A 26,849-nucleotide genomic window follows, 5' to 3' on the forward strand; every position below is an offset into this window, starting at 1 on the left:
TCATTGGTTGAGACTTAAAGCTTTGATTAGGCTGCACTTGGAGAATGGTGTGAGCTCACACCAAGACACAAGAGAAACTTGTCCGTGAACTACTCTTTGCAGACGATGCCGCTTTAGTTGCCCATTCAGAGCCAGCTCTTCAGCGCTTGACGTCCTGCTTTGCGGAAACTGCCAAAATGTTTGGCCTGGAAGTCAGCCTGAAGAAAACTGAGGTCCTCCATCAGCCAGCTCCCCACCATGACTACCAGCCCCCCCACATCTCCATCGGGCACACAAAACTCAAAACGGTCAACCAGTTTACCTATCTCGGCTGCACCATTTCATCAGATGCAAGGATCGACAATGAGATAGACAACAGACTCGCCAAGGCAAATAGCGCCTTTGGAAGACTACACAAAAGAGTCTGGAAAAACAACCAACTGAAAAACCTCACAAAGATAAGCGTATACAGAGCCGTTGTCATACCCACACTCCTGTTCGGCTCCGAATCATGGGTCCTCTACCGGCACCACCTACGGCTCCTAGAACGCTTCCACCAGCGTTGTCTCCGCTCCATCCTCAACATCCATTGGAGCGCTCACACCCCTAACGTCGAGGTACTCGAGATGGCAGAGGTCGACAGCATCGAGTCCACGCTGCTGAAGATCCAGCTGCGCTGGATGGGTCACGTCTCCAGAATGGAGGACCATCGCCTTCCCAAGATCGTATTATATGGCGAGCTCTCCACTGGCCACCGTGACAGAGGTGCACCAAAGAAAAGGTACAAGGACTGCCTAAAGAAATCTCTTGGTGCCTGCCACATTGACCACCGCCAGTGGGCTGATAACGCCTCAAACCGTGCATCTTGGCGCCTCACAGTTTGGCGGGCAGCAGCCTCCTTTGAAGAAGACCGCAGAGCCCACCTCACTGACAAAAGGCAAAGGAGGAAAAACCCAACACCCAATCCCAACCAACCAATTTTCCCTTGCAACCGCTGCAATCGTGTCTGCCTGTCCCGCATCGGAATGGTCAGCCACAAACGAGCCTGCAGCTGACGTGGACTTTTTACCCCCTCCATAAATCTTCGTCCGCGAAGCCAAGCCAAAGAAAAGACTTGGAGAATGCTGTGCAATTCTGTTCGTTCCAAAACAGGAAGGTCATGGAGTCTTTAGAAAGGTTACAAGAGATTTACTAGGATGTTGATAAGGAAAAGTTGGACAAACTTGGGTTGTTTTTTTCTGAAGCATCAGAAGCTGAGGGGAGATGCGATCATGAGTTTGTTATTATATTCATATACTCTGTAATATGTACTTGCTGCAACCGAACAGTTGCTTCATTTTAAAAATCCAGAATCGTATACATTAAATATGAGATAACAAATGTAAACGATATATGGATGATAAATATTCAGTTAGTCTAGTACAAGAAAAAAAAAGTGGCCTGACAATAGTGCCACTTTTTGTGGCGTCGGAGCAGTTCAGGAACCTGAAACGGTTTATAAAATTATGAGAGGGGTGGATAGGGTACACAATCAGAATCTTTCTTCAGGGTAAAAATGTCAAACACCAAGGACACATATTAAAGTGGAGAATGGATGGATTTGGATCTTGTGCAGGCAGAGTTTATTTGGGATCAGGTTGGGTGCAGACAATGAAGGCTTAAGGTCATGCTCCTGTGCTGTACGGTTCCAAGTCACAGCATCTGCCGACTTTTGTGTTTCACTTTGTCTTAATGCAGCCTACAGGATGAACTGTTAATCTAGCTTCAATCCGCTGACATTGTGTGCATTTTATTTCCAATATTTTATGTCAAAATCAAAATTAAATCCCAGTGAGGTATCCCTGCGAATGGGCGATACAAGGAGAATACACTTGAAATATAAGCAAAATTTGTGAATACAAAAAGATCATTTAACTTCCATGAATTCGGGGCAGTAGCTGTTTCTCTCTCTCTCCAGTTGCTTCCTAACATAGGAAAGCAAAAGCAGTAGTCCAATCAGCCCCTACATTAATCACTGATGCAAATTTAGTCACATCACACCATTTCTCCCATGGCTCCATATAGTTTAAATTTCTGTCAATGCCTCCCTTATATTGATTCAATAAATGCCTCCAGGGCTGTCTGCGATAGAAAATTCTGAAGAATCATGACTTCTGAGAGAAGAAATTCCTCCTCATGTTTGCATTATATAGGTGATCTTTATTATAAAACAATAGGCCTAAATTATATAAACCACCATTAGGGAAACATCATCTTCATATTGTGACAGATAGTGTTATATTTTATAATGTATATAGATATGTTTTAAAGGAGATAAATTGTGGCATGTTGTTTGAGTGTAAATCACATACAAATACTTGAAACGGTCTCATTTAAAATGCCAGAGCTCTGCTCAAGCCAGACAGTTCAGACTCTGAGTGCCTTTGTATAAACTTTGAAGAATGCCTATAAGGACTCCACAAGTAGGTGTTAACTGGACGTGCTGTGGAGTAATGGATTATTGTTATGGAAAGCCACAGATGAATGAACTCAGAAGATTAGGTCCAGAGTTGCAGTCTGTCTGAGTGGGGTTGGGTGTTCTAAGAGGGTCATGTGGTTTTCTCTGAGGGAGAGAGTTCAGTTCTACAGTTCAGCAGCAGTTGGGACTGGAACATGACAAGCTGGCAAGCTTGTGGAAAAATCCCATTTTGAAGATGGGTTGTGAGTTCTTAGTTCAGCCTGGTCAAAGCCCTTGTGGTCCATACAAGAGGAGAGGACTAGCTGCCTAATGTTTCACTTGAAATAAGAGAAATAAAAAGGAACCCTGTGGGGACCTGAAAGAAAGAGGTTATCACATGGGGCAAGTTTCTTTGGCAAGACACTGAAATGGCTGATATAAAGGAATCAGCTGTGGGTGCCCAACTTGCAACAAATCTCTCTCTGAAAACTGACAAGAACCTTCCTGAGTTGTAACCATTTACTTTTCAAGCACCAAAGCCTGGAGAAATTCATAAATGTTAAATTCTGTGCACAGTACAAGAATTGCCTGTAACCAGTGAACTTGGAGGAGTGAAAAGTGAGATTGGATTGTGAATCAAAGAACTTTTTTGAACATATATACACATTACATACACGTACATTTAGAATTAGAAGGGGGTTAATTAAGTTAATAGTAATAAGTTAAAGTTTGATCTTGTAATCATGTTTTAAGATAATTAAAAGCAACTTTTGTTTAAGTAACTATTTGTCTTGGTGAATTTTTATTGCTGTTGATTTTGGGGTCCTCTGGGCTCATAACAATATCAATTTGACAATTCAAGTACACATTCTCGAATAAGATTTCAGATTTATTGTCAGAGTACAAACATATCACATAAAACTTTGAGATTCTTTTTCTTGTGGACCAAGGAGAATTACCACTTATTGGTAGTGCAAAAGAAAACTGTACACGATGTACACATGTAAACAAGCAAAGAAATGTAAACAAACTGTGCAATTCAGAGAGGAGAAAAAAACAAACATTAAAGTGAAATAGTCCTTAAATGAGCCCCTGATTGAGTCTGATGGTGGAGGGGCAGCAGCAAAAACAGAACGTGTGCTGGGTGATGTGGATCCTCGCAACATGATTTCACTTTCAATAAAGCCATTCTATCTCCGGTTGGTTTGTTTCATGATATTTTAAATAAATGCCTTTATCTTATTCATTGTTTTCAGATTTTTCCCAATGACTGCCTACTGGTTTCCGACAACCACGTCTCCGCATGGATGCTGTTTGAGCTCTGCAGCATTGCTTGCTCAAGATCCCAGCATCTGCAGCTTATATGTTTTTCTCCTGTCTTAAATTCGATCTAGAGAGTGTTTCAAGCACTTTGTATTTCTACTTTAGATTAGTGGCATCAGCAGTTTTTTTTTGTGTGTGTGTGTATTTTAGATTTTCTTCCTTGGTCTCGTTTTCCAGGGAAGAACAGATTCAGAGCGCGAGGAGCTAAGTAGCGCGGTACCGTGCATGCGCAGGGAGCTGGCGGGTGGAGAACGCATGCGCAGGGAGATGCCTGTCGTGGCAGGTGGGGAACGCATGCGCGGGGAGGTGCCTGTCGTGGCGGGTGGGGAACGCATGCGCGGGGAGGTGCCTGTCGTGGCGGGTGGGGAACGCATGCGCGGGGAGGTGCCTGTCGTGGCGGGTGGGGAACGCATGCGCGGGGAGGTGCCTGTCGTGGCGGGTGGGGAACGCATGCGCGGGGAGGTGCCTGTCGTGGCGGGTGGGGAATGCATGCGCGGGGAGGTGCCTGTCGTGGCGGGTGGGGAACGCATGCGCGGGGAGGTGCCTGTCGTGGCGGGTGGGGAACGCATGCGCGGGGAGGTGCCTGTCGTGGCGGGTGGGGAACGCATGCGCGGGGAGGTGCCTGTCGTGGCGGGTGGGGAACGCATGCGCGGGGAGGTGCCTGTCGTGGCGGGTGGGGAACGCATGCGCGGGGAGGTGCCTGTCGTGGCGGGTGGGGAACGCATGCGCGGGGAGGTGCCTGTCGTGGCGGGCTGGACAAGTTGGGTTTTTGTCAAGTTTTGCTGGGAGAGTTAGGTGCAGGCCCGGGACTGCATCATGTTGGCCAAGAGAAGGTTGTCTAAGTCAATGGACGATGACGTGGTAAATGCTAAAGACCAATCAAGTAACTAGATTTACTCTTTATAAACGTTTATTAATTTTGCGTCCTTATCTGTCGTAGAGACTATGTCACAGTTGCCATCTCCACCATCTGAGGTCTGCTTCTCATCTACTCTAGAATTGATTCTAATTCTGAATAACCCAAAGCAGCATTTATTTGCAGATTAATTGCAGGTGTAGTTGCAGGTTAATTTCAGCTTTTGAGACCACTGAGTAGACAATTTGAATTCCCATCACTGAATAATTAACATGCAACTAACTGGATAAAACAGTTAATGCTTAATATCTTTTGAATTCTTTGCTTCTCCATGAATGGTATTCATGTTTTTGTATGATGGAGCAACATTAGTGTTGTAGTTATTATGTTCTGTAAATTTAGCACTGAATGAGTTCTTGTATTTTTGCTTTCTGATTTTTTTTTTGTTTTCATTATTCCTTTTATTCTGTCTCTCCTTAAGTCAATGATTTAGATTGATGGATGGTGTAAGTTCTCTGGCTCCTCTCCCAGTGGTCATCTGTTCTTTCATCCTGTCCTTCATATGGCCAACATGCTTCTTGCTACCTTGGAAAAGCAGACAGCATATTAAGTGACTCATTCCACCCTGGCCACCCTCTCTTCAGCCCCCCCGCCCTACCTGGCAGGAGGAGATTCACGAGCGTGAGATGATGCACAACCAGATTCCATGACAGTTTCTTTCCTGCTGTTTTCAGTATTCTGAATGAACCTCATATTAGTGAAATTGTGTTGCCTTTGCTCTGTTCTAACTGACCTCTCTCTGTAACTGGGTTTCTATGCTGTGTCTTTCTTTCTTGTCATACTGTGCATGAGATGTCTATCTGGACTGCTTACAAAACAATCTTTATCACTGCATCTTGGTACATGTGACAATAAATCTCAATGTGAACCTCTGTGAATGTTGTAGCTATTAAAAATCCTAACTAGGAAATAGTCTTACAGTCTAACTATGATAGTTTGAATGAAGCATCATATATATTATGTGTTTTCAGATCCTAATGACCTGAAAATATTTTCTAATTTTATATTTATTGATTGAATTTTGCACAAGGAAGGCTTTGCTGCCCTTTTGCAAGTTGTCTTTCATCTGAAATCTCAAAACATTTCATCACTACATTGCAAAGAAGTAGGTGTGTGAATATTCATTCCAAATGCCACGGCAAGATTTATCACTGAATAAAATCAGATCAAAAGCAGATCATCACAGTGTTATTAATGAAAGCTTTCTGAGCAATATTTCTTTAGACATTTCACAGTTGTGTCATTATGTAAATGCGACACTTTTGTTTAAAAATTGAAAATATCCGAATGATAATTTAGTGGGTGATTTTCTTAAAGTTATGTTTTAAGACTGTCAACAATGATTATGAAATAGTGAAGGAATACATGGTATAAAATGCTCATGTTTGAATAATTTTAATATGGTGTTAACAGGACACAGGAGAGATAGCATTCTCTGAGATAATGTAGCTGCCTTCAAAAATTAAGCATAAGTAGACTTCCAATCATGTGTCAATCAGAAAAAAAATGTCTTCAGTTAACTGTTTATTTTACCAATCTTTGCTTCACGAAGAGTGATGGGATGATTTTTCTTAGGGGCAAAGAAGAGCAAAATTGGTGGTGGAAAACGAACATCTGTCGAGGAGGGAGAGGTGGATGATGATACAGTATTTGTACAACTGCTGAAAATAGCAGGAGTGATTCTGAAATATGGAAATCAACCAAATAAACTCAGTATGTTTTTGTTTCCATCTTCCATTAGTCTTTGTTAAATTTCCATTACTATTTTCATTTCAACAAGTGAATATAAATTGGTGAATTTATAGGTGTTATTTGTTGCATGATGTATAATGAAATGATGTTTCAAACTGTAAAGTTTCAGCAGTTTTTATAACTAATATTTGAATAATAAAATTTGTATTTTGAAAATTATTTGGCAGCTAGTGCATTTCCTTTGATTATCATCCTGAAGGATAGATTGATGTCCACTTTGCAAATGAATTGGTTGATATTTGTAAACATTTTGTAACAAATGTTTACTTAATACTGTCCTTATTCGAACAGAGGTTATGGTCTGATCTAATATTTTGAGGCAGTTAGAGTTTTTGATTTCTAAAATGGGGAATTCTCTCCTTGACATGGATCTATGTCTAGAGGTCAGAATCTCTGGCTAAAGATGTGAAAGTAAGTTTTTCTTTACACTGATATTTCAGCATTAAGCATTCCCCCTGATGCCATGGGGGAAGCTAATTCCATTAGTGTCTTTCTTGATGAAAATGAAATTGTAGGGATACAGCAAAGTTGCATTTTCAAAGTCAGACAAAATGTGCTCTGTTTCTATTGCTGAAGTGATTCTTGTCTGAAATAGCCCCATTGTTATGTCCATTTATTTCTTCACTCATCCTGTTAATGCAACATCACTTTTGTCTTTCACCATTACTTCCTCATCATTTATTACAGCCCTTCATTTGTTTCTCTTATCCCCTGTTCCCCTGAATTTCCATTCAAGATGTTGCGTTGCTAACATTTGCCTTTTAAAAATATTATTTTTCTCTCTCTACAGATGTTGTCTAACCACTGGAATATCTTGTGCTTCTTGTTTTCATTTCACATTACCAGAATGGTATTTTCATTTTACCAACAGTTTATTTTGAAAGCTAGTTTTACAGCTTTGGCATAGAGAATGGAGTAGTGGTTAGAATGCAAAAACCTAGGAATAGCAACTGAATACAAGTTATATGAAAGTTCAGAATGTTTGGAAATCTGTCAGAGTCTGTGCTTAAATTATCCTTAAGTTCAACTTGTTTTTATTTATATTTGTTGTAGCTATAGACCAAGCACTTTTCCAAAAGAAGCTTTATCAAGCTTTGAGGAAGCACTCACGCTATCCTGGTGTAAGTATATTATTTTGTATCTTGGCTGGTATGTTTTGAGACCTGCCAGTAATAGCAGTTGGCAAGTGATATTTTTTTGAAATAGACTTTTTCACAGCAATTTATAATTAAAAATGGCAACTTCAGTCTCTTAGTGGGTGTTGAAATGTCTGGATGAACACTTTATTTGAAGATACACAAGGGCACACAGACCAGGTCCCAGGTGAGTTCTTGGTCTTATTTGATCTCAGCAGGGGAGTCATTTCTGTTGCACTTGAGCATCCTAGCACTGAAGAGAAATATCATCTATGCTGAATGCTGCAAAATAATATCCAATGATATCAGCTGAAAGTGTGAAAATAAGTTGTTATCATTGAGCCTTCAGGGATCCTTGACTTTCTCATTGGAAGAACACAGTCAGTACATCTCCTCACTGACAATCAACACAGATGCACCTCAAGGATGCATGCTTAGCCCACTGCTCTGCTCAATAAAATGTTATGAGCCCAGAGGGCCCATAAACCCAGCAGCAATAGATATTCACCAAGACAAATTATTACTTAAACAAAAGTTGCTTTTAATTATCTTAGAATCAAACTTTAACTTATCACTATTGACTTACTTAACCAAACTTAACCCCCTTCTAATTCTAAGCATGCGTTTATGTAATGTATGTGTAAGCTCAGAAAAGTTCTTTGGTTCATAGTCCAATCTCACTTTTCAATCCTCCAACTTCACTGGTTGCAGGCAATTCTTATACTGTGCACAGATTTTAACATGTATAAAGTTCACCAGGCTTTGGTACTCGAAAGGTAAATGGTTACCACTCAGGAACATTTTTATTGGTTTTCAGAGAGGTGTGTTGTTCCAGGACATCCACAACTGATGTACTTCCATCAGTCACCTCAGTGTCCTGCTTATGAAATTTGCCCCATCAGGGTTTTCCAGATGATAACCATTTTCTTTCTGGTCACCACAGAGTTCCTTTTTGTTTCACTTATTCCAAGTGAAACATTAGACAGCCAGCCCTCTCGCATGAACCACAAGGGCTTTGACCAGACTGTCTTCCAAAAGCTTGCCAGCTTGTCCTGTTTCAGTCCCAGCAACTTCTGCTGGCTGACACTGTCAAGTGATCTCTCTCTCTCTCTGTCTCTCTGTCTCTCTGTCTCTCTCTCTCTGTGTCTCTCTCTCTCTCTCTCTCTCTCTCTGACTGAGAGAAAGCCTGTTTGACTCTCTCTGTTTATAAACCACATGACCCTCTTATAGCAAATTCTCCTTTCAGTCAACAGCAGTTCTAGCCTCCTCTTTTATCTGTTGCCTTGGTAAACAATAATCCATTAGTGACGTCTCTTGAGCAAAAAGGATGCATGCTTAGCTCTTGCAAAAAGCTGTGAGAATCCACTATGTCCAGCATAGCTCCAGTATTTAAATTTATCTCCCAAAAACATCTCTATATACTCTGTCACAATACATCCATTACTATGTAACCAGGCACAGTTCCAATATTATCTACAAATTTGCTGATGGCATCATGGTTGTTGGCAGAATCACAAATGACATTGAGGAAGTGTTCAGGAGGGAGATATATCAGCATAATGAGTGGTGTCACACCAACAACCTTGCGCTCACTGCTAGTAAAACCAAGGATATGATTGTGAACTTAAGGAGGAAATCAGGAGAACATGAACCAGTACTCATTGAGGGGTCAGTAGTAGAGATGGTCAAGGACTTCAAATTCCTGGGTGTCAACATCTCCGAGGATCTATCCTGGAGCTTTCATGTTGATGCAATCATGAAGAAGACTCGTCAGCGGCTATACTTTGTGAGTTGTTTGAGATTTGGTATATCACTGAAGACTCATGAAAACTTCTTCAGGTGTACCATGGAGAGCATTCTGGCTGGTTGCATCATTGTCTGGTACGGAGGTGCCAACACTCAGGAATGAGAAAAAATTCCAGAAGGTTGTTAACTCGGCCTGTGACATCACGTCACCAGACTTCACTCCGTCGAGGACATTGACGAGAGGCGGCGTCTTAAGAAAGGAAATCAATCCTCAAGAATCCCTACTACCCAGGCCATGCGCTCTTTCTTCTTCTGCCATCAGGAAAAAGGTACAGGAGCTAAAAGATAAGCACTCAGTGGCACAGGGACAGCTTCTTTCCCACTGCCATCAGAATCCTGAATGATCAATGAACCAAAGGCTCTGCCTTACTTTGATTTTACGTGCAGGAGTTTATAAGTGGCATGAAATCGTATTTTTATTTATTGTTGTTAGGTGGTTTATATAAAATGTTTGCACTGAGATGGTGCTGCAAAACAACACATTTTGTGACTTGTTTTTTTTTAAATTTTTTATTTTTCACACCATAAATTACATTAGCCATGATATACACTTTTTCTTTTTCACACATATACAGTGACTTTTTCTCCCCCCACCTCCCTCCTCCCAGGCCACCCCCCCACCCCCCCCCCCTCTCATCCATTTTAGGTATACAATCTAGGTTGCATTAAACCAGTCAGACAGACAATGTTGTCATTCAACAAAAATACACCAGAAATTCTACTGAGTCCATTCTTTTCTTTCCTTCTCCTTCCATCCACTTAGATAATGTTTGTTCCCGGTAGGTTTTCGCTATTGTATTTAATGTAAGGCTCCCATATTTGTTCGAATAGTTTAAGAAATAATATTGAAATATATGTTATTTTTTCTAATGGAATACATTTATTCATTTCTATATACCATTGTTGTATTTTCAAATTATCTTCCAATTTCCAGGTTGACATAATACATTTTTTTGCTACGGCTAGGGCTATCTTAACAAATCTTTTTTGTGCATCCTCCAAATCAATTCCAAATTCTTTGTTTTTTATGTTACTTAGGAGAAAGATCTCTGGATTCTTTGGTATATTGTTTTCTGTTATTTTATTTAATATCTGATTGAGATCATCCCAAAATTTTTCTACTCTCTCACATGTCCAGATTGCATGAATTGTTGTTCCCATTTCTTTTTTACATCGAAAACATCTATCAGATACTGTTGGGTCCCATTTATTTAACTTTTGCGGTGTAATGTATAGTCTGTGTAACCAATTATATTGTATCATACGCAGCCTCGTATTTATTGTATTTCTCATCGTTCCAGAACATAATTTCTCCCATGTTTCCTTTTTTATCTTTATATTTAAATCTTGTTCCCATTTTTGTTTAGTTTTACCATATGTTTCCTCATTCTCCTTTTCTTGCAGTTTAATATACATATTTGTTATAAATCTTTTGATTAACATTGTATCTGTAATCACATATTCAAGGTTACTTCCCTCTGGTAAACTCAAATTGCTTCCTAATTTATCCTTCAAGTAGGATCTCAGTTGGTAATATGCCAGCGCTGTATCTCCAGTTATATTGTACTTATCTCTCATTTGTTCAAAGGATAAGAATCTACTTCCTGAAAAACAATTTTCTATTCTTTTAATCCTTTTTTTTCCCATTCTCTAAAGGGAGTAGCTTATTTTGCGTCAATATTAGTTTTGGTAATTGATAATTTGTTTTATTTCTTTCCACATGAATCTTCTTCCAAATATTGAGGAGATGATGTAGTACTGGAGAAGTTCTATGTTGTACCAATTTTTCGTCCCATTTATATAATATGTGTTCAGGTATCTTTTCCCCTATTTTATCTAATTCTAATCTCGTCCAGTCTGGTTTTTCCCTTGTTTAATAAAAATCTGATAGGTATCTTAATTGTGCGGCTCTATAATAATTTTTGAAGTTTGGCAATTGTAAGCCTCCTTGTTTATACCATTCTGTTAATTTATCTAGTGCTATCCTCGGTTTCCCCCCTCTCCATAAAAATTTCCTTATTATTTTCTTTAACTCCTTGAAGAATTTTTCTGTCAGTTGTATTGGCAATGCCTGAAATAAGTATAATATCCTTGGAAAAATGTTCATTTTAATACAGTTTATCCTTCCTATCAGTGTTAGTGGTAGATCTTTCCAATGCTCTAAATCGTCCTGTAATTTTTTCATTAGTGGATTGTAATTGAGTTTATATAATTGGCCTAGATTTTTGTTTATTTGTACACCTAGGTATCTTATTGCCTGCATTTGCCATCTGAATGGGGATTCCTTCTTAAATTTTGAGAAATCCGCATTATTCATAGGCATTGCTTCACTTTTATTTACGTTTATCTTGTAACCCGACACTTCTCCATATTCCTTCAATTTCTTATATAGTCCTTTTATTGATAGTTCTGGTTCTGTTAAGTACACTATAACATCATCCGCAAATAGACTGATTTTATATTCCCTGTCTTTTATTTTTATTCCTTTTATATTATTATCTATTCTTATCAATTCTGCTAGTGGTTCTATAGCTAGCGCAAACAATAAAGGTGATAGTGGGCATCCCTGCCGTGTTGACCTGCTTAAGTTAAATTGCTTTGATACATGTCCATTTACTGTCACTTTTGCTAACGGTCCCTTATATAATGCTTTAATCCAATTAATATACTTCTCCGGTAAACTGAATTTTTGCAATACTTTGAACAAATAATTCCATTCTACTCTGTCGAAGGCCTTCTCTGCGTCTAAAGCAACTGCTACTGTAGGTGCTTTATTTCCTTCTACTGCATGAATTAAGTTAATAAATTTACAAATATTGTCTGTTGTGCGTCTTTTTTTGATAAATCCAGTTTGGTCTAAATTTACCATTTTCGGTACCTGTTCTGCTAATCTGTTTGCTAATAGTTTAGTTATTATCTTATAATCTGTGTTAAGCAAAGATATTGGTCTATATGACGCTGGTGAGAGTGGATCTTTCCCTTGTTTTAGTATTACTGTAATTATTGCTGTTTTACATGAATCTGGTAAGCTTTGTGTTTCATCAATCTGGTTGATTACATCCAGGAGGGGCGGTATTAATAAGTCTTTAAATGTTTTGTAAATCCATCCTCTCCTGGTGTCTTATTATTTGGTAATTTTTTTATTATCTCTTGTATTTCTACTGTTCCAAATGGTTCTGTTAATTTATTTTGTTCCTCTATTTGTAGTTTTGGTAGTTCAATTTTAGTCAAAAATTCATCTATTTTCCCTTCTTTCCCTTCGTTTTCAGTTCGGTATAATTGTTCATAGAATTCTCTAAAGTTTTCCTTAATTTCTTTTGGATTATATGTAATTTGTTTGTCTTTTTTCCTTGATGCCAATACCATTTTCTTAGCTTGTTCTGTCTTAAGCTGCCATGCTAGGATTTTGTGCATTTTTTCACCTAGTTCATAATATTTCTGTTTTGTCTTCATTATATTCTTCTCTACCTTATATGTTTGTAATGTTTCATATTTTATTTTTTTATCCGCCAATTCTCTTCTTTTAGTTGTATCTTCCTTCATTGCTAATTTTTTTTCTATGTTTACTATTTCCCTTTCCAACTGCTCTGTTTCCTGATTATAGTCCTTCTTCATCTTGGTTACATAACTTATTATTTGCCCTCTAATGAATGCTTTCATTGCGTCCCATAGTATAAACTTATCTTCCACTGATTCCGTATTTACTTCAAAATACATTTTTAATTGTTTTTCAATAAATTCTCTAAAATCCTGTCTTTTAATTAGCATGGGGTTTAATCTCCATCTATACATTCTTGGAGGGATGTCCTCTAGCTTTACTGTCAATATTAAGGGTGAATGGTCCGATAGCATTCTCGCTTTATATTCTGTTTTTCTTACTCTATCCTGCATACTAGCTGATAACAAAAATAGGTCTATTCTTGAGTATGTTTTATGTCTAGCCGAGTAGTATGAGTATTCCTTTTCTTTTGGGTTTTGTTTCCTCCATATATCCAAAAGTTTCATTTCTTGCATTGATTTAATGATAAATTTGGTTACTTTGTTCTTCCTGTTAATTTTTTTCCCCGTTTTATCCATATTTGGATCCAAATTCAGGTTGAAATCCCCTCCTATTAGTATGTTCCCTTGCGTATTAGCTACCTTCAAAAAGATATCTTGCATAAACTTTTGATCTTCTTCGTTAGGTGAATATACATTAAGTAGATTCCAAAACTCCGAATATATCTGACATTTTATCATAACATATCTCCCTGCTGGATCTATTATTTCCTCTTCTATTTTAAATGGCACATTTTTACTAATTAATATAGCCACTCCTCTTGCTTTTGAATTATACGATGCTGCTGTTACATGTCCTACCCAATCTCTCTTTAATTTCTTGTGCTCCAATTCAGTTAAGTGTGTTTCTTGGACGAATGCTATATCAATTTTTTCCTTTTTCAGTAAATTTAGTAGTTTCTTCCTTTTAATTTGGTTATGTATTCCATTAATATTTTAAGTCATATAGTTCAGCGTCGCCATTTTATATTTTGTTTATCTTCTCTTTCCGTTTTTCCATCATTACCTTTCCTCCTTTTCCATTTCTGTTTTCTTATTTTCAACTCTTTATAAGACAACATTCCTACAACATCCAACATTTTCCTTATTCTCCTATTTATATCTTTATCCCCAATCTCCCCTTCCCCTCCTGAGTTGCCCTTTATCCCTTGTCGGACAACCACATCTCCCCTCTCCATTTGGTTTTGCGAATCCACTCGCAAGCATCAACTGATTTTGCAGTGACCGCTATTTCCCCCCACCCAGCCCCCCCCAGAAAAGATTTCATTTTTCATATGTAACAAAGGTCACTCTTTTAATTCCCTCCTTATTCTCTCTGTTCCATTACCTTCCCTTATTAATTCTTGTCTATACTATCTATATTTTCCTCTAAGTACAGATGCATTCACGTATGCACATTGTCTCTATTCACTCTTATACCTCTTTACCCGCATACATATCAATCGTGATCATTTTTACTCTCATTACCCGTCTTCATCCCTCAGTCTATTTTTGTCTTTACCCACATACATATCAATCGTGATCATTTTTACTCTCATTACCCGTCTTCATCCCTCAGTCTATTTTTGTAATTGTTCTGCAAATTTTCGTGCTTCTTCTGGATCCGAGAATAGTCTGTTTTGTTGTCCTGGAATAAATATTTTCAATACCGCTGGATGCTTTAGTATAAATTTATATCCTTCTTCCATAAAATCGCCTTTGCTGTATTGAACTCTTTTCTATTTTGTGACTTGTTCATGACAATAAATTCTGATTTGAATAGATGTATGCTATTTATGATCATTAATCCAAGTACTATGTACAGATGCGATGGAAATCTTACTTGCTGCAGTTTCCTAAGTACATAAAGCACACAATACATAACAAGGGGGAAAAAAGACAACATATAAGGAAGAGGAAATAAATAATAATAATAAATGTTCACAGCTGGAAATAAATCATAATTGGAGAAAATGTGCTGAAGCAGTAGTAAGCGGTGGGTTTACTCTCAAGGCTCGCACAAGAAGGGCATTTGAACTATACTCCAGTAAGTAATCAAGGAAATTAGGAAGAAAGATGAATATTAAATTGTGCGAAAATTGTCAGCTGCTCTTGTGCATTGTCTCCCAGTTACTTCAAAGGGAATGTGTATTTGAGTGGCTAGTAACTCTGCCAACCTCTTTGGCTACAGAAATAATAATTTTAAAAAATAAATTAACATGAACTGTGTTATTTGTAGGTCGTGCAAGAGTTTATAAGTGGCATGGAATTGTATGTCGAGGACAGGGATAAGTTCAGAAGCTGCCTGTTTCCTTGTGGGCAATCTCAAGAGGGAGAATTGAGGTAAGCTGCAATTGTATAAATGAAATAAACTGCATTATTGTGGAGGCTGTTAAAAGATACTTTATAAAGCTATTTGTGCAGGATCCTTTTCTTGCCACTATTTCCTTTGTTTATTGACACCTCGTCCAGATTTTTATTGGGTTTATACTGATCTAGGTAGTGAGTACCCACAGGCCAGTCAACTGCAATTTGCCAAAGCTGTTTTTGTAGCAAAACACAGTCTGCTGGAGGTTGAACAGCAACAATGGGATAAAATGAATTTTCTTGATGAAGGATTTCAACCTGAAATATTAACTCTTCTTTTGCTCCCACTGACTGACTTTAGTTCCAGATTCCAACATCTGTGGTCTCCCATGTGTCCAAAGGCTGATTCTTCGAGTTACTGGATGATGATTGGCAGTGGACTCTGACCTGGTTTTCCCTGTCTCTAAATGTGAATGCAGTTGTAAAATTCCACAGCTCAACTATAACAACTGATTGAGAACAGACCTTCTTGGCTGCAGATAAGCATTTCCTCCATACATGTCAAATGAAAATTGATGGGAATGCAAAAATAAAGTTGCTGTAGGTGTTCAGTCATAATCTTAATGTTGGAAGGTTTGAAAGGCCAAATATCTTGTTTCCAATGTTTCAGGACAAGGAAAGAAAAATCAATCAGTAAGGACTACAGTCAAAGAAATCAGTTTATTGCCACTGGAGATGGTGCATGTGTTTAATGAGAGCAGATCCCTTTCAGGATCTTGTTGTAATGTTGAGACAACCTGCATGGGCTTGACAATGAAGAATCGACAATTGAAGTTTCAGAAGGTTATCGTGTTTGAGAGAGATCCTAACAAAAGCCAGTCCATTCTTGCATAACAATGTGATGTTAACAATAATTTTATCCATGATCTTTGAGTGCATTCTTTTGATTGATTTCAGTAATACCATAAACTACCAGGAAAGTCTCATTAAGCTGCTTCTTGGGATTGAGATTCTGCAGGTAAAGCAACTAGTAGTTTTCGTCAGCACACTGAACTACATGTTTCTACTCAATAATTTACTCAATAAACTGTTGTTTTTCTTTTTCTTCATAGCCTCCTGTAATGAATATGTTATTTGAAAAAATTCCTGAATTTATGTATGAGGGGTAAGACTTGTTTTATTAGTCATTTCAGTTGAACGGCCACACCCGAATTATAGTGAAGCATTGACATTGATTGATTTTAGAGTAGCAATTCCCAAGGGGGCGGTGAGGAAAAAGGGGGCATTCTGAACGTTCGGTCTTATTATTGTTCTGTCTGCTGTCAAGTTTAATGAAGAAGCCAGTGCAATAATTATCTGGCCAGACCTGGGGTGGCAGTAGTGAGCAAAATAAATGGTGACAAGGCGTTCTTGCAAGGGCTGGTCTCAGTGGCTGCCATGTTGTATTGGTGTCGCTACTGCCTTCTCAGCGCCACCACCAACCCCTGTCTCAGTGCCGCCCCCCTCCCCACCCCACTCAGCACTGCCACTAACCCCCCCAACCCTGTACAGTACCGCCACAACCCCCCCCCCCCCCCGCGCCGTTGTGGAGGGGACACTCAGGATGCGGCCTGGAGGCCAAGGGGGCAGTTTGGAAACCACTGGTTTAGGGGATATATAAGCCAGTTTAATGAGATAGAAATTATTTTAATACAGCAATAATAAATTACCATTAAATTTGTATCTGCACAGAATTTAGTGAAAGATTTGGTGCATATGTTTCTAGTATCTACTAATTGTTCTTTTAATCAACCTAGAAAGTAGATGCTGGTTATGAGACATTGCTACACTTTTGCCCGCATAATGGTACTGGCAGTAGTTCTAAAGCAGGGGTGACCAACCTTTTAATTTAGACATATAGCACTGTAACAGATCATTTGGCCTATGAGCATATACCGGGGGTATAGGTTAATTGGGCAGCACAGACTTGTGGGCTGAAATGGCCTGTTACTGATTGGCCACCCCTGTTCTAAAGCATGGTTAGCACACTGCTGTTACAGCACCATTGACCAGGGTTCGAATTCCGCGCTGTCTGTAAGGAGTTTGTATGTTCTCCCTGTGTCTGCGTGGGTTTTCTCCCATCTTTCAAAGCATACGGGGTAGTAGGTTAATTGGACTCGTGGGCCAGAAGGGCCTGTTACCATGCTGTATGTGTAAACATAAATGTTAAATTTAAATTCAGTAAAGTAAATTGGGGATGAAATTATGTGCACTAACTTGAAGTGAAACAGCAATGTGCTATCTATAAGTTATCAGATCCTGCTGCAAGGAAACAAGCACTTTAGTCTATCCCGTCCATACTGAACTATGTATTCACCCAGTCCCAGACTAAAGCTTCCATACCCCTACCATCCATGAATCTATACAATTATTATTTTATAATAAAGCTGTAATTATTTAAAATTAAGTAGAAAACAGCCAAAATTGAATAAATCTTTCATAGAGATAGATTTCCACTTGCAGCTTCAAGTTTACTCAATGAGGCAATTAGCCACTTGACATTTTCTTGTAATTTCATATTGTTTTAGATTACTGAATAGTAACAACTGTGGTTAAATCATTGATTCACTAGTAGATTTTGCTGTGTGTCATCTTACATTACACAATCCCTTTATGCATTTTTCTTCAATTCTAGTGTACCAGAAGATGGGATTAACATACCAAGGCTCATCATCAATCAATTTAAATGGTTAGACAGGATTGTAGATAGTAAGGTATGAATGGACAATGTTACTTTTCAAAGTTTTCCCTTTTGGTTGAATGTAAATATTTTTGGAATGGAAGCCTCTTATTTATTCACATAACCATGAAGTGATGCAGTAGGGTTGGGAGATGCAATATCCTCCATTACTTGTACGTCTGCCCTGGCCCTCTCCATCCCCATGTGCAATAAAGACCGGATTCCCTTTGTCTTCACCAACCACCCCAGTAGTCTCTGCATCCAACATGCCCTGTGACAGAATATTTAGAGGTGGTTTGGGAAGGATTATTAGAGTAGGTTGCACACAGACATTTTAAAACACAGAATATCTGCAGGACTTTTTGCAGAGTGCTTTTTGCAAAAAGAGCAACAAAATTGCAGCATACAGCTTGCTCGGGAGATTTTTCCAGGCAGAGTGAACAGTTTTTTCTCTCAGAGAGGAAGGGAGTGAAACAGAGAGAAAGAAGACAAAAATCAGTTCCAGAAGGATAAAGGTGGCAAACCTTTGGAAGGCAGCCTGGTCAAAGGAGAAGACAATTCTGAAAGGTGACCTGAAAGAAGGAGGATCATCTGGAGAACCCTGAAGGGGACAAGTTTCGTCAGCAAGACTGATTAAACAGGAATCAGGTACGGATGTCCTGGAACAAAAGGAATCTCTCTCTGAAGACCAACAAGAACCCTCCTGAGTGGTAACCATTTGCCTGTTAAGCACCAAAGACTGGTGAACTTTGTTAATGCTAAATTCTGTGCACAGTACAAGAATTGCCTGCAACCAGTGAGATTGGACTGTGATCCAAAGAAGTTTTCTAATCTTAAATATACATTACACACACCTGCGCTTAGTATTAGAGGGGGATTAAGTAGGTTAGGTAGGTTAAGTAATAAGTTAAAATTTAATTCTGTTTTCTTGTTCAAATATTAATTAAAAACTACTTTTGTTGAAGTACCCCTTTGTTGTGGTGCATATCCATTGCGGCTCGTTTTTGGGGTCTTCTGGACTCCGTGACACCCTCCTTTCCCGTACTGTTACCTTCTACTTGATCCCACCACCAGACACATCTTCCCCTTTCCTTCCCTCCCCACCATCTGCAGGTTCTGCTTCCTCCCTAACTTCCTCGTCCACTCTTCCCTTCCCACTAATCACTTCCTTGGCACTTACCATTGTTATCTCAGGAAATGCTGCATCTGCACCCACCCTCCTCCCTCCCTCACCACCATTTGGGGCCCCAAACAGCCATTTCAAGTGAAGCAACACTTGTGAATCTGCAGGGGTCATCTGCTGCATCCAGTGTTCCCGTTGTGGTCTCCTCTACATTGGAGAGCCTAGACGCAGACTGAGAGAGAGCTTCATTGAACACCTCTGCTTTGTCCACTGCATTAACGAGATTTCTCAGTGACAGCCCATTTCAATTCCCCACCTCATTCCCTTGCTGGCATGTCTCATGTACTGCCAGACTGGGTCCACTGGCAAGTTGGTGGAACAATCTAGGCACCCTCCAACTGGATGGCATTAAACCACCCACCCGCCCCCACCCTGCTATCCCTATTTCTCCTCTCCTCTGTCTGTTTCACTCTCTCTTTCCTTTTACCTCTGTCTCCTTTCCTCCAGCTCTGCATTCACATAGGCTCCCCCGATCAATTCTCACTTCTTATCTCCTCTCCTGTCCTATCTACAGTGCCCTCCATAATGTTTCAGACAAAAATACTTTTGCCCCTGTGCTTTACAGTTTTAAGTTGTAATCAAACCAAAATAACCTTGGATAAAATCTGGAATGTGCATTTTAATAGCTTGTAAATTGTTTGATTACAAATTTTCTATTCAGAGTGCTTTGTTGAAGTAATGGGTCCTACCCATTAGGGTAGTAAAAGGAGTAATGAAGGTATTGATAGTTGAATAGGGAATTAGTAATTCTTCTGATTTATTGGGGTTATAAATCAATGTAAATATGAACATTATATGAGTGAGGTTACAATAAATTTAGATCCATGCAAACATAAAGAAATATAAACAGGAGTAGACTATTAATAGCTAAGAATTTACATCCATTGGTGCTGGTTCAAAGGGATTTGTGGATCCAGCAGTTGTAATTGTACCTCCTCTACAACTTTCTCTGTAAACTTGTTCCAAGTACCCAAAATTTACCAAGAAGCAAAAAAGAGCAAGTCTTGTTAAACATTAAAAGGGGATGTTATGTGAAGTTAAGACATTGGTGAGGCCAAATTTGGAATATTGTGTGCAGTTCTGGGTACCTAACTATGGGAAGGCTTTCAATAAGATTGAAAGTGTGCAGAGCAGATTTACCAGAATGTTGTCAGGTCTTCAGGAGTTCAGTTACAGGGAAAGATTAAGCAAGTTAGGACTTTATTCCTCGGAGCGAAGAAGAATAGAGGAAGATTTAATAGAGGTTTACAAGATTATCAGAGGTGCAGACAAAATGGATGTGAATAAACTTTTTCCACTTCGGTTGGGGGGGTGGGGTGATAAGTACGAGAGGTCATAGTTTTAAGCTGAGAGGGGAAATGTTGGGGGAAGTTCTTCACTCAGAGTAGTGGGAGTATGGAGTGAGCTGCCATCTGATGTAGTAAATGCAGGGTCGATCGTGTTTTTTAAGAATAAATTGGATATGTACATGGATGGGAGGGTTAAGAAATGGGAACAGGTCAATGGAACTAGGGAGTTGATGGTCGGCACAGACTAGAGGGGTTAAATGGCCTGTTGTCTGTGCTGTAGCCTTCTACGGTTATATTATGTGTGAAAATGTTGCACCTCAGGCCCCATAGAAAAGTACAGCAACAGCCCTTCAGCCCCCAATGACTGCACTGAACTTTGGCAAATTAAACTAAAATTCTGCTGCTTGCGCATGATACATATCCTCTATTCACCTGTCTTGAAGTCTCTAAAATGTAACTATCATATCTGCTTCCACCACTCCCCCTGGCAACTTGTTCCAGGTACCTCACACATCGAGTTTTTTTTTAAAAAGAAAACATGCCCTGCACGTCTCCTTCAAACTCTTCCCTCCCTTCACTTTAAACACATTCTCTAGAATGTGACATTTGCATCCTGGAAAGAAGATGGAGAAGGTAACAATTATCAAAGTCTGTGAGGAAGCAATAATTGTGATATTTCCACATAAAACTATCTGAGTGCAAAAGGTTGCTGTATATTTCAAGAATATGTTGCAAATTTGTCCTGCTGCATTATCTGGATATTTGTATTTGAATGTTTAATCACACTTGGTTACATTGTATTTCAAAGATGTAAAACTATGCTCTAACTTTCTTGACTTGCATGTTTTTAATGCAGGATTTGACCAGTAAAGTCATGCAGCTGATAAGTGTTGCACCCCTTGAAATCCAACGTGACATCATCACCAGCTTGCCAGAAATCCTTGAAGATCCTCAACACAATGAAATTGCCAAGGAGCTGAAGTAGGCTAGATTTGATGCATGTTCTTTTAAAATGTAACTCAGAGACTAATTTGTATCTATTATATTGTTGCATCTAAACCACACACTATTGTCACTCTCGTTAATCAAACTGGTCACAATATGTCAGAGTAAAGTTTCGTGCTGGGCAACGGAGCGGTTCAGCTAATAGAACCACTGCCTCTCGGCACTCGAGACCCAGATTCAAACCTGATTTTGAATGCTGTCTGTGATGAGTTTTTTTTCTGGATTTTTTTTGTGCCTGCTCTGGTATTCATGTATTGATTGGTAGGTTAATTTTCCATTGTGAATTGCCTCTACTCTGCAGGTGATTGGTAGAATTTGGGAGGAGCTGAAGAGAATGTGAGGGAGAATAAAACAGATTAATTTAGCATTAGTGTAAAGTGTTTGCTTGATGGTCGGTAGGTACTCAATCGACCTAAAAGCCTGTTTCTATGTTTTCAAATGGTTTAGAGCTTTGAGTTAAACTATGGGAAACTCAACCCAGTGCTCAACCATGTGGTTGAAAAGTACATGAAGGGAAGGAAGAACACAAGAACTGCATTTGCTCAAATCTTGACAAACCTGAGAAGTTGGAGGGACCCAGTGGATCAGGCAGGTATCCATGGGTAGAAATGGTCAGTCCTCATTTCAGGATAAGGCTCCTTTATTGAGACTTCCAGATGTTGCCCTAATCCACTCAGTTTCTCCAGCTTCTTGTCATTTGCACCTGAAAGGAAAGACTTGGTTTTGTTATTAGCATCTACAGTTTCTGTGGGTTGGCTCAACATCACGCCGACTCTTGGGTTGGTACAACATCATGGGCCGAAGGGCCTGTACTGTGCTATAATGTTCTGTGTTCCTTATTTATGGATTTGCTGTAGTTCTGGAAAGCATTCAGGATCTATGGAATTATTGTTTATTTCAGTTTAGTGCCAGAAGAGAGTTGAGAATTTTTTTTCTGAAATACTGAGAAATCTATTACACACACTGGAACTTGAATCAGTGATTGTGACCATTTCTTTATTTTAGAACTTGCTATTGTATCTATGAGCCTGATTATAAGTTGCCCCTTTCAAGGGTTGTGTAACTGTAGAAACTTGATACCTAAGGCAATGGTCCAAACTAAAATACAAAGAACATGTTTCACAATTGCAGTCTGCATGGTCTGGACAAATTGTGGTGATGGTAACAAGTACAGAGGGTCCAAGAAGTAACAAGTCCTGGACATGGTATATTAACAAACAATAGTCTTTACTTGCATGCAGAAGAATTTGCAACAGGGAATACATTCACACACACAAAGCATGTGCATCGGACACAGATCAATCACTAATGATCACAACATCCAACAAATCACGGATAACCACAACTTTCAAGTGTAAAGTGTAGGTTAAATAGACGCTATCTCACTTGCAGGCATGGCACACGATTAACGTAAGGCGTGACAGTCTCTCTCAGGCATGCTCTACAATATCCTCCCACCCTTTGTAATTGGTTCTCCAGCATTGCCCACAGCTTGTAGCCTGGAATGGAGCCATAGTTCGTCCTAAGGGGAAAAGAAAAAGAGTTTCTCCACGTGGTGGGCTTTATACTGCAAACGGGCTGAGGGGGCTGGCTCAGGTGTGGCCATGTGACCTAAGGTGTCGAGGAGAAACACTTCGATGCAGCCTCACGTTTGGATGGATCTAACCTTGATTGGCAGATGATGTGACTTCTGACTTGGTTCCCACCAGAGAGATCCATATAACACAAACCCACATGTTTGATAAAACACAAGAAATAGACCAAATTCAATGTAACTAACATTATACAGGGTTCTAGAAGTGCCTGAGCAATTGTTGATCAATACATTAAAAACAGTTAATATGAGTGTTATACTATTGTGCCAGTTTGTTCTCATGTACTTGTTTTAATTCTGTGCCACCTTGTCTCAGCATTAAAACTGAATATGCAATTTTTATATAGATATATATATATGTCTCTCCACTTATTGTGCAACAATGTTGTTCTTGATATTTGTTTAAATTATAAAATTAGCTCACAATTCCAGTAAATTTAATATGTTTTCATTTTCTCTTTCAGTTCCTTGCTGCAGCAGAAGACGTATTTGACTGTGCCTATTTTGGATGCTCTGTCTAGTCTTAACCTATGTACTGAGTTATTGGTAGAGGTGAGGTTTTCCTGCCTAGATTTGAAGTATTTCCCCTCTGCTCAGTTATAGAATATGAGGACTGAAAATAGTAATGCAATAAAATGAAGGAATAACTTGTTGTTCTGCTTCCTTCCAAATTGATTCTATGCTCTGCATAGAAGACAAGATGGAATTGTAAAATTGGGATATGTGATCAGATAATGGGAAGGAGAGTGGAGATAAAGTAGACCTTGTTTTCCTGTGCTGAAAGCTTTCATGCTGCAATGTGTTGCCTGAAAATGTGAGTGGATAAAGATTCAAGAACTTTCAGATCAAGATGAATGCATTGATATAGACTTTTATATGTCATGAAGTGCTTCACAAGAAAGTTTTCAAAAAAAATTAAATATTGAGCTAAATGAAATATCAATGCTTGATGATAGATGCAATGATGTTCAACACTTGAAGACAGGAGCAGCTGATTGGGCAACGGCGTTCAATGCTTGAAGACAGAGGAGCAGTGGATTAGGCAATTGAGGTCATGTTACCCAAACATCATTATAAAAATGAGGGACTGTGTAGCGGAGCTTTCATTGTCGGAATGGACTGAGTCAGAGTGGAAAGGCTTCATCGAGAAGAGACTGAGGTGGTGATGCAAGAGTTGAAGAAAGAAAAGGCCACTTTAATCAGGGAACAAAAAGGATTCAGCGGCTAGGCATTGGTAAGGGCAGGTTTTATGTATCATATAACATCCTTTTAAATCTTCTTTGCACCCTCTCCACCTTATCTATATCCTTCCAAATTATAGGAAGGATATAGATAAGGTGGAGAGGGTGCAGAGAAGATTTACAAGGATGTTGCCTGGCTTAAAATACCTAGAGTACAGAGAAAGATTGAAGAGGTTAGGACTTTATTCATTGGAACATAGACAGTTGAGAGGGGATTTGGTACAGGTGTTTAAAATTATGAAGGGAATAGATAGACTAGATGCAAGAAGACTCTTGCCTCTGAGAGCAGGGGAGATTGAAACAAGAGGACACAAGTTGAGGGTAAGGGGGAAACATTTTAGGAGAAATATTAGAGGATACTTCACTCAGAGAGTGATGGCTGAATGGAATAATCTTCCAGAGGAAATAGTTGAGGCAGAGTCAATTCTTTCATTTAAGAGGAGGCTGGATATATACATGGATAGGAGGGGGTTGGAGGGTTATGGGCGGAGAATAGGCGGGGGGATCTAGTGGAGTTGTTTGATATGGTTATATAGTTATTTTTTTCTCCAGTCATAGGCAGTGGGAATCGCAGCCAAGGCAGGAGAATGCTCCTCTTGCAATATGTGGGTTGTCGGGGAAGCCAGTGTATCCCTGATGATTTCATCTGCGAGGTGCATCCAGGTGCAGCTCCTGACAAACCAAGTTAAGGAATTGGAGCTGGAGTTGGATGAACTCCGGATCATTCGTGAGGCAGAGGAGGTGATAGACAGGAATTACAGGGATTATATTACACCTAGGAGGCAGGAGAAGGGTAGATGGGTGACAGTCAGAAGAGGGAAAGGGAGCAGACAGGCAGTGTAAGATCCATGTGGCTGTTCACCTCAAGTATATTGTTTTTGATACTGTTTGGGGGGGAGCCCAAAACGGCCTACCAGGGACAAGCCACAGAGATCAGGTCTCTGTCATGGAGTCTGGTACTGTGGTGAAGAAGGGAAGGAAGGAGAAAAAGCAAGCTGCAGTAATAGGGGATTCCATATTTAGGGTGACAGTTAAGAGGTTCTGTGGAAGAGATTGAGTATCCGGGATGGTATATTGCCTCCCTGGTGCTAGGGTCTGAGATATCTCCCATTGAGTTCACAGCATTTTCAGGATCTCAGGAGGGAGGGTGAGCAGCCAGATGTCGTGGTCCACATAGGAACCAATGACATGGATTGGAAGGGTGAGGAGGTCATGCAAGGAGAGTTCAGGGAGTTCGACGCTAGATTGAAGGACAGGACCTCTGGCGCTGGGATCACAAATTGCTATCTGTGCCACGTGCCATTGAGGTGAGAAATAGGATATTGCAGCTTATTACGTGGCTAAAGACATGATGCAGAAGGGAGGGGTTTCTGGATTCTAGATCATTGGGCTCCCTTCCAGGGAAGGTAGAACCTGTTTCAAAGGGAAAGTTTCATTTGAACCGGAGGGGGACTAACATCCATGTGGGAAGGTTTGCTAATGCTGCTCTTGGGGTTAAAACTAGATTTGCAGGGAGATAGGAACCAGAGTGCCAGAGCAGATAGAGGGGTGGAGGAGGGAAAAGATTGTGTGAACTTTGCATGTAACCGTGGAAGTCAACGGGTTGTACATGCTAGAAATGTTCTTAGGTGCATCTATTCCAATGCAAGGAGTATTGTGGGAAAGGCAGTTGAGTGTGGATTGGCAGATGGAATTATGACTTTGTGGCCATTAGTGACACTTGTTGCAGGAGGGGCAAAAGATGTTATATCTATTGTAAAATGTTTGAGAACATCTTACTGACTCCACGATTATATGGTCATGATTGGCCAAGGAGAGGAAGAAACATTCAATTGGCATGGCAACTATGTGTTTGGAGAATAGATAAGCCTGGTGTAAATGATTCATGGAGTACCCTACCCATTTATTGTCCTGTCAAGGAGCCCTTGCTCCATCTTGCCATTGTAATATCAGCCTTGCTATATGGATGTGAGACATGGTGCCCATATCAGTCAGCTTGACCAACTGCTACAGCACCACCTACATTCTCTGATGAAGATCACCTCGCGAGACAAGGTCTCCATTATCGAGGTTCTTTCTCAAGTTGGAATGCAAGCAGTTTCAACATTGGTGATGTCAGCCCAACTGCGCTGGGCAGGACGTTGCCAGAATGCCTGATGGAAAACTGCCCACAGACATCTTATACGGCCAACTATCCAGTGGTACCTGAAAATGAAGAGGCCACTCACTATGGTACAAGGATGTTCTACACAGGAGCCTCGAGAAAGCTGCCATTGCCCCATCAACATGGGAGGATTTGGCTCAAGATCGCTCATGGTGGAGAGACGCCATCAGAAAAGTTGCGGTCACTGCTGAGAACAAGCGCAAAGAGGCAATAGAGGAAAGACATAGGAAGGACCACAACAGAGCTTCTGCCCCTGCTCCCCCGCCAGGCCTCACCTGCCAAGTAGGTGGCAAACAGGGCCTATCAAGGATTGGCCTGTACAGCCACTCCAGGACACACATATCAAGCCCCACAAATTGGCCTGAAAGGAACCAACATCATCCTACGGGATGAATAACAAGAAGAAAAGCTCTCTATAGAGTCTGCAGGTTCCATATTTTGTTCTTATCAGCCATCTTTGA

The 26,849-nt window shown here is 39.9% G+C and overlaps 1 protein-coding gene across 3 annotated transcripts in view; it reads left to right on the forward strand.

Moving 5' to 3' along the window:
- Window positions 1-4,460: 4,460 nt before the first annotated feature.
- fancd2 (FA complementation group D2) overlaps window positions 4,461-26,849 on the forward strand; it is a 129,518-nt gene continuing 107,129 nt past the window's right edge. For 2 of the 3 annotated variants that reach the window (XM_069936607.1, XM_069936608.1), the window contains exons 1-9: window positions 4,461-4,622; window positions 6,231-6,368; window positions 7,461-7,528; window positions 15,126-15,229; window positions 16,151-16,211; window positions 16,306-16,358; window positions 17,868-17,946; window positions 21,241-21,365; window positions 23,448-23,535. In XM_069936607.1, coding sequence (XP_069792708.1) covers window positions 4,556-4,622; window positions 6,231-6,368; window positions 7,461-7,528; window positions 15,126-15,229; window positions 16,151-16,211; window positions 16,306-16,358; window positions 17,868-17,946; window positions 21,241-21,365; window positions 23,448-23,535 — 783 coding nt within the window. In that variant the 5' untranslated portion in view covers window positions 4,461-4,555. Of the gene's footprint in view, window positions 4,623-6,230; window positions 6,369-7,460; window positions 7,529-15,125; window positions 15,230-16,150; window positions 16,212-16,305; window positions 16,359-17,867; window positions 17,947-21,240; window positions 21,366-21,518; window positions 21,651-23,447; window positions 23,536-26,849 lie in introns of those variants that run through there. The other variant, XM_069936610.1, reaches the window with a different exon arrangement.

Source organism: Narcine bancroftii, chromosome 5, assembly GCF_036971445.1.
Source record: "Narcine bancroftii isolate sNarBan1 chromosome 5, sNarBan1.hap1, whole genome shotgun sequence".
In the NCBI taxonomy this organism is placed as follows: domain Eukaryota; kingdom Metazoa; phylum Chordata; class Chondrichthyes; order Torpediniformes; family Narcinidae; genus Narcine; species Narcine bancroftii.